We start from the raw sequence: 8,499 nt of genomic DNA on the forward strand, positions 1-8,499 counted from the left end.
GACACTGCAACAATTTTATTACAACAGCTCTTGTCGGTTCCACCAACTACACGCAACATCTACTCTAGTCCTAGTGTATCTCAACTTAGTAAACTCCTATAACATGTATATCCACATGACAGGACATATAGAGTTGTGTTGGTAATAAAGGACGCTAATTTGCTATAAAACAACGCAAGAGTTTACTTGTTTTCTCAGTTTTCATGAGACACATAGACTATAACACGTACCATAGATAATGTCCTATGTGTAACTACATAATATGAACATTAGCACTTTCCAGACAATGTCACTGCCAAGCATCATGAGAAGAGAAGAATTATGAAAATAAAACACTAACAAGTGCACAGAACAACTAACACTTCTTCTTGTCAGTTCAATGAACCACACACAACATATATATACTAGTGTATCTCAATCAATTTATAAAGCTACAACATACAAAAATCATGAAATCCCTAAGCCCATCCCCCTTGAATGCTGCATCTTTGGAAAACCATCTCCCAGGAGAAGTATTTGCCCATGGATGCTAGAACAAGGGGGGGAGAGGAAGGAGGGCCGGTCCCGGGCCTTCGGGGAGAGTGGTGGAAGGGGAGGAAGGAGGGAGGAGAGCTATATTGGAAGGGGAGGCCGGGGACGCGGGGACGGCGACAACGCGGGAGATAGGTGGGTGACGATGGGAGGACGAGCGGGGGCGGCGACTAGTGAGGGAGAGGGAGTGAGGAAGGGACATGGAGAGGGATATATGAGGGTGCTGCACTTTGTAGTAGCGCGGAGAGGGAGTGAAGAAGTGACAGGGAGAGGGATATATGAGGGTGCTGCAGTTTGTAGTAGCGCGGGGCACGAGCAATGCGCTACTACAAAGCCTAGTAGTTGTAGCGCGGCCTCGGACACCCGCGCAACACTAAGTGGGGCCAACCAGCAGGCCTCGTGTACCAACGATAGTAGCACGAGGTGTACTGCCCATGCTACTGCTATCTACTTATATGTAGCACGGGATTTTACACTGAGCGCTACTATTACTGCCTGTCTTGGGGGGCACGATGGGGTCCACTTAGTAGTAGCGTGGGCCATCTGTGCCCGCGCTACTACTATGCCCTGCTAGTAGCGCTTTGTTTCTGCCCCGCGCTACTACTAAGTAGCAATAGCACGGTCCAAATAACCCGCACCACTATTAAGTCGTTGTCTATAGAGGTTTTCCTAGTAGTGTACACTTTATTGTACAGTAATAAATATGCTTAATGGCATGGACGAAGCTGGATGAGTATATGGGTGTACTATGTACACTCATTATTTCTGAATAAAAACCAAATATGTAGGTACATCTGTTAAATCATATGATTTAACAAATATATGGTTAAATTCGTACAATTCGTAATCCCCCACACATGGTTTCACAAATATATGGTTAAACTCGTAATTGAGTGCTCCAAGACAAGTATATCTCAAGCAAACCCTCACGTACGGTTAAATTTATACTTCTAGAATTTTCTACATATACGTTTTTCTAATCATATAGTACATCCACTATTATGATATTTGCTAAATCATTTGTGTTAGAGATGTCTGTCATAGATATGTATAAACAATATAATTGATACAAGTATCAAAAAATAATTTTTGTTACAAAGTAAACATTGAATCAGCGTAACACATGAGTATTATTCAACGATATACATTACAAATATTTAATAAAACAATGATACAACTTATATTTAACCTGTTTATGTGTTTAAGTATGCGAAATAAGTAATGAAAAATTATACTCTTAACAATGTAGTATGGCAAGTATAAAACTTTAGTATAAAATATGTATAAATGAAGTGGCACTACTAGAGATTGGGTAATTAACGACCAATCACCGATAATGTTTCATTTGTTACTTGTACTGACAAATCTGATTATAGGTTTTTCAGGCAAAGATTCTTATCAAACATATTTTTAAACAACTTTAAGAGGTTTATTCTAAGCACTCGCCATACAGCTCAGAAAAGTAGGGTAAGGTAGGGTCTTGTATATGGACCAAATAACGAGGGACGACCGTAACAATTATATCAAGTATAATTCTGTTTCTCACAATGTAATCAGAAAGTTTGCTCATCCTAGGTGACACAATTCTATTCTGTTGAGTTAATCATAATCAATCATAGTATATGAAATGATAGTACTTGCTGCGAGCATCACTTAAGTTACTTAATTTCAATGAAAGTGAAAGGGAGTAAGGGAAAGGGAAACCCCTTGGTTTGGTTTGTTGACAGTGGATGAAGCTGGAGCTCCAACACCTTTTCCCTCGCAATCGATCGCGTCAGTCTACAAAGACATAACGGGCATGATCTCATTAAATTTGCTCATACTTATAATTTCATTAATCACATATCAAGATTATAAGCGTGGCTCGGTGCATAGTCTAGGAAAAAAATGGTGCATAATTAACCTAGAGTGATGCATCCATGGCTATTGTCACTTTTGTTGTTTCATTACCATCTCTCATGTTTTATTTAATGGAAAGAAGAAGAAGAAGAAGTCGATCATCAAAATGTGTTTTCTTGTAGGCACGAACCAAATAGTAACGTTTTCTGTTTTTGTTTCTTGATTATGAGATCGATCGATCAATCAATGATCCAAACAACTTTTCCTTTTTGCGTTGAGATCGATGAACGAATGAAAAGAGCAAAGAAGAGAAGAGAAGCATATTTTCTGTCACGTTTCGTTCTGACTGCTAGGGTTCGGACCCAGCGGCAGCGACCCAACCCCAATCTAGTGGCAGCGGCGTCAGTGAGACAGACAAACAGGTGGGACCCAGGAAGCTAGAGTTTCGAGCCCAGGGCCGGCCGCGGAGCACTTAATATAGGGGTTGTTTGGATTAGAGCCCCGAGCCGCCGTGCCAAAAAATAGGCGTTGCCTGAGGGGTTAGTTGCTTGTTTGGTTGGCCGCCGATAAATTGGTGTGCCCACGTTTGCTTTGGCTCCTCAGTTCATTTCATGCCAACATTTTGGCGAGAACCGATTACTTCGCCAATTTTTTGGCGCACCCGACGGGAGCTATATCTCGCGTCATGCGAGACCGATCTTGTTGTTACTTCGTTGCGCTTCTAGCCAGTAAGCCATAACTCATTCCATGTTTCGTATGAAGGGCGCGAACTACTTGAAGTAAATAAAACCGGATTTCAACTAGCTTTTCAGGTTTTTTTTTGTTTTGTCTTGTTTTCACTGGTTTTTTTGTCTTGTTTTCATTGGTTTATCTTCCTTTACTTTCTTCAGTTTTATTTTTCTTTTTCTTCTCCATTTTTCATTAATTTCAATTGTTTCTTTGGTTTTATTTTTCATTTTGGTTTTCATTTTTTGGTTTTGAAACCCCTTTTTAAATACTTATTCAACAGTTTTATTGGCCGTTGCCTCCCGCGCTCCTGGACCGGCCATGTCCGGTGAATAGCGTTTTTTTCGTGGCTCGCATGGCCCGTGACGCGAACCCGCGGGTCGAACCGACCTCGCCAGCCCGGTCGCGCTCAAAAGCCCGGCCCGCCAGCCCGGCACCCACGCGCAAGAGGCAAAAGAGTCGCCTCCCCCTCCGCCTCTCTGCTGCTGCTCCCCACGTCTCCACACGACACCACCCACCCCCACACCCAGCTAGGGTTTCGCTTCTCCGATGGCGGCGGCGGCGGGCGGCGCGACGACCTCGACGAGGCGCGGGCCGGGCGGCGGGGGCCGGCCGATGGACGACGAGAACCTGACCTTCGAGACCTCCGCGGGGGTGGAGGTCGTGGGCAGCTTCGACGCCATGGGGATCCGCGAGGACCTCCTCCGCGGCATCTACGGCTACGGCTTCGAGAAGCCCTCCGCCATCCAGCAGCGCGCCGTCATCCCCATCATCACCGGCCGCGACGTCATCGCGCAGGCCCAGTCCGGCACCGGCAAGACCTCCATGATCTCCCTCTCCGTCTGCCAGGTCATCGAGACCAACGTCCACGAGTAAGACGCTCATCCCTCTCCCTCGGCCACCGTCGACGGATTTGTCAGATTGTTTGCTTGCTGACCCGGTTCGTCGGGCAAGGACTCGCTAGATTTTAGGGTTTGTATTTAGCTGATGCTCGTCTTGGACTGCCACCCCCCGCTGATAGAGCTGGTCTCATTCGCGTGGATTCATTCGTGTCGTGCTCTCGATTTTGCGGCGGGATGTGTGATTTCGGCGTAGGTTTGTGGAATCTGTTTAAACATTCGACTCCACCTGCCTATTTACCGGCATTTAACCCTGTAATGCACCAGCTTTCCATGATGCATATGCACTCGATCCAAAATAGATTGGTGGAACCTGTTATTAGAACCAATGCATTGTATCTCCTCTCCTAACATTTTACACTCTGTTGACCTTGTACCTTGTCAGTTCTACTCTCTGTGCCGATACTGTGCACATACCACTTACTCCGAAAGGGTGAAGCTGAAGTCGATATTCGATTCTGTAGGGTGCAGGCGCTGATACTGTCGCCAACTAGGGAACTGGCGACGCAAACAGAGAGGGTGATGCAGGCTGTTGGTAACTTTATGAGCGTCTCTGTGCACGCCTGTGTTGGTGGCAAAAGTATCGGCGAGGACATTAGGAAGCTCGAGTCTGGAGTGCATGTTGTTTCAGGAACCCCGGGCAGAGTATGTGATATGATCAAGAGAAGGACCTTGCGCACAAGGGCCATCAAGCTCCTAGTCCTGGTTAGTTTGCTCTTGTCATACTGCATTTTTTTTGAAATAAATTTGGCCAAGTTCAACGATTCTAACATGGTTGATTTCATAACAGGACGAAGCCGATGAGATGTTGAGCAGAGGTTTCAAGGATCAGATATATGATGTCTACAGATATCTTCCCCCAGAACTTCAGGTCCGTCTTTGAACTACTTATCTGTGTAATTTATCAGTCTTCAGGCTTTTCACTGCAGAATTCAAGTAGTCACCTGACTTTAATTTTTCTCTATATATCACCTGTCTGACTTGATTTTTTCATTGAGCAACACCAATTTCTTACAACGTTTTCGACTGTAATCATCTTGCTGTAGCTAGCAATGCATGGCATTGTTACTCACTAGTTAGCTGCCCGTGCGTTGCTATGAAAGATAAAATTTCCTAAAAAGAAAGCTAAGGAAGATAAAACATGTATAGAAATATGTTATTAAAATTCATTATATTTTGTGAGTCATCAACCACGCACCTGTTGGATTCTTATAAATGCCCCCTTTTTATCTCTAGCCTCTAGTTACTTCCTCCGTGCATCTTTTTTACCTCTGCAATATTATGGCGAAATCTAATTTGCAAAAACAGTAGACCTCTACTTCTAATTGAACTATTGCCAAATACCTAACAGTTGCTTGCCCCTGAAATAAGGACAATAATGGACCAAGGGCACGGAACTGCATCATACAGTAAAGATCAAGGCATACACTTCAATCACAATCGCAATCATAAAACTAATCCATGCTGACGAGGCAACTGAAGGTGTCACTTCTGTTACTACATGCAGACAGTATGCGGAACCTCGCGAGGAAATGAAAGGAATAATTAAGTTTGTTTATACTGCACAGAATAGAGCACTAACTCCGATAATTAATTTACTTAATTCAGGGATTTCACCATTGTCCGTGTGCATCTCCCTTATCTGAAACCCATTCAATAATTCCTCTCTTGGGACTCATCAGGCAAACAACACAAATATCACCAACAACCTTGCTCTGCATATATGATAGCAACACAAATATCAGTAACTATAGACATGTAAGTCAGCCCAAAGCATTTTAATAAGCTATTCTAGCAGCAGGACATCTAATACTATGGTATCAACTTACAAACTCCAAGTCCTAGGCTTAGCCTATCCACTGCTGCTACCCCCTTTCTGCCATTCCTCTCTGATCAGTGCAAGCTGCAAGCAGCCAAGCACACATTCAGCACTTAACAGAGCAAGCAAACCAAGTTAGAGAAAACACAGAGAACTGGAAGGGTACCTGCTGGCCCAAAGGAAGTGTTAATTATGCCTAGGCCCTTTTTATGCGACTTGATCATCCTAGGCTTTTGGAATAATGTTTTGAGTAGATGTAAAGATCACACTATATGCATGTTTAAAGCTTGTCAAATAAAGGTTAATTATCTATCATTGGGTTGTTTAATTGCATGATTATCTAACCGTTTAGTTTTCAATGTCAATGCAGCATATAGCTATAGACAATATAAATAAATAGAAGAGAACCTTGCCAAACAGTAATGGATAGGAGAGCTCTAGAAATAGCCACATGAAACATCATCAACTGTGCTTTTTATAGGAGTTAGAGATATATGGGGACAGATTGGGGTGCTCCTCTGTTTTGCGTTTCCTTCTATTATTCATCAGCATTACATCAGTTGAACATTTCCTCAAGCAGAGAAATGTAATGGGAAAATTAGCCCTTTCGAATTAATATTAACATGAGCTCCGAGTCTGATGACTAGAAATAGTTGGAACTCCGTGACAGAGATCTCATGCTTTTCAAATTGTGTATTCTTGTACCGCACAGGTTGTTTTGATCTCTGCAACTTTGCCCCATGACATCTTGGAGATAACTAGCAAGTTCATGACTGATCCAGTCAGGATCCTTGTAAAACGTGATGAGTTGACCCTAGAGGTAAATACCGCCACTTGTTTTGCTTTATTGTATATCTTATTTGGCACTTACCTTTTCCATGTCATGTTTGCAGGGCATCAAACAATTCTTTGTTGCTGTTGAGAAAGAGGAATGGAAGTTTGATACACTGTGCGATCTTTATGATACACTTACCATCACCCAAGCTGTCATTTTCTGTAACACTAAGAGAAAGGTAATGTGTAGCTCAGTTGAATGATTCTTGTCATTCATATGATTGCCCCTGGTGAATTGCTGTTATGGGAAGTACTCTGCTCTACTCCAGTTAGCATTTGTCGACACCAATTTTCTTGTTTATCCTTATGGACATGGCATATGCATATCACTTTGTCGCTGAATCTACAAGTTGATCATTTTCTCCTGTTCCGTGTTGATCAATGCTAGAATTTAAGTCTATCACTATGTTTTGGGTTTGCTATTGGTTACAGTATTAAATTGTAGCGATGTGCTTCTTTGACTTGTGATTATAAAATCATGTCCAGCTTTGCCAATTATGTCCAGTTGACATAATTGATGGTTCACAGCTTGCTAAAGCGATAGTTCTCTTTTGTCTAGGTGGATTGGCTTACTGAAAGGATGCGCACCAACAACTTCACGGTGTCAGCTATGCACGGTGACATGCCTCAGAAGGAAAGGGATGCGATCATGAGTGAGTTCAGGGGTGGCACGACCCGTGTTCTGATCACAACCGATGTTTGGGCTCGAGGGCTGGATGTCCAGCAGGCAAGTCTTGTTTGCCAGTTTTAGCTTTCACTTGTTGATTACCTTTAAGCATGCTGTTGCATAATGATGCTCATCTTTGATTACTGACTTGAATCTGTTTGGATTTGTTTCAGGTCTCTCTTGTCATTAATTACGATCTCCCCAACAACCGTGAGCTTTACATCCATCGTATTGGTCGCTCTGGGCGTTTCGGGCGCAAGGTAAAGTTCTCACTCCTGCTTCATAACTCAAGATATTTGGCTAGAGAATTTTGGTTATAGTTTCTGTGTTGCTAAAAAACAATTAAATAGATAATGCTGTCTCAGTAAAGAAAACAATTGGAGTAAATTCGGTGATTCAACACTTTTGTTTGAAAGCTCTTGTCGGAAGTGAATATGCAAGGCTTGACTAATCTGAACAAAACGTTGTTCTCTGCATCCCAAATGCTGCCTACTCTTGACTTGCATGAAAAATTTCTGTGTGCCGTGACTGCAGGGTGTGGCGATCAACTTTGTGCGCAAGGATGACATCCGTATCCTTCGGGACATCGAGCAGTACTACAGCACGCAGATCGACGAGATGCCCATGAACGTCGCCGATCTTATCTGAGCTCTGGACCGGAGCGATGTCTCCCTCCCTCTCCCTCTCTTTGCCTCCGCGTGTGGGGATTTGGTTGCGATGCGAGATGTTTGGCTGTATTTCTGGTCTGTAGCTTGAGATTTCTTTTGTTGCTTTGGGAACATGGAAGTGTATATATTCTTTCTCGGATTGAGCAGCTCATGTAAAACACTCTTTTGTTGTTCCGCTATCTTCTGATTTGGACGCCATGACAGACAGACACTCTGTTCATTTCGATTTTGATATTATTAGATTTTGTTTCATTGTTTGGTGATTGCCACGTATTGTGTGACTTGTTAAATCGCGTTTGATTTGGATGTTGCGGTGTTTGCTGCCATCTACTCCTTCCGTTCCGAATTATTTGTCGCATGTATGGATGCATCTAGATGTATTTTAGTTTAAGATACATCCATTTTAGCGACGAGTAATTTGGAATGGAGGGGGTATATTGGCATCTCTTTTCTAAAGAAAATCTTGAAAATTAGCATGTTCGAAACAAGTACTGGTGGGCTCTGGGTTGCATCAAG

General features: G+C 43.0%; 1 protein-coding gene across 1 annotated transcript; it reads left to right on the plus strand.

The window, feature by feature from the left end:
* The first annotated feature begins 3,568 nt into the window (after nt 1–3,568).
* Nucleotides 3,569–8,235, plus strand: LOC123146354 (eukaryotic initiation factor 4A-III homolog B). The gene is made up of 8 exons (XM_044566006.1): nt 3,569–3,968; nt 4,460–4,700; nt 4,786–4,866; nt 6,527–6,634; nt 6,708–6,827; nt 7,208–7,375; nt 7,489–7,575; nt 7,850–8,235. The coding sequence occupies exons 1-8, from the start codon at nt 3,646–3,648 to the stop codon at nt 7,961–7,963; spliced, it is 1,242 nt and encodes a 413-aa protein (XP_044421941.1). The 5' UTR covers nt 3,569–3,645; the 3' UTR covers nt 7,964–8,235.
* The last annotated feature ends 264 nt before the right edge of the window (nt 8,236–8,499 follow it).

This window comes from Triticum aestivum, chromosome 6D (assembly GCF_018294505.1).
Source record: "Triticum aestivum cultivar Chinese Spring chromosome 6D, IWGSC CS RefSeq v2.1, whole genome shotgun sequence".
NCBI classification, from domain to species: Eukaryota; Viridiplantae; Streptophyta; class Magnoliopsida; order Poales; family Poaceae; genus Triticum; species Triticum aestivum.

What these genes read in the sequence shown, in the direction of transcription:
- LOC123146354 (XM_044566006.1), top strand. Translation starts at nt 3,646, where the DNA reads ATGGCGGCGGCGGCGGGCGGCGCGACGACCTCGACGAGGCGCGGGCCG. An exon ending in ATCTTCCCCCAGAACTTCAG is followed by an intron (nt 4,867 to 6,526) that starts GTCCGTCTTTGA and finishes TGTACCGCACAG; the next exon opens with GTTGTTTTGATCTCTGCAAC. An exon ending in CTGGGCGTTTCGGGCGCAAG is followed by an intron (nt 7,576 to 7,849) that starts GTAAAGTTCTCA and finishes CCGTGACTGCAG; the next exon opens with GGTGTGGCGATCAACTTTGT.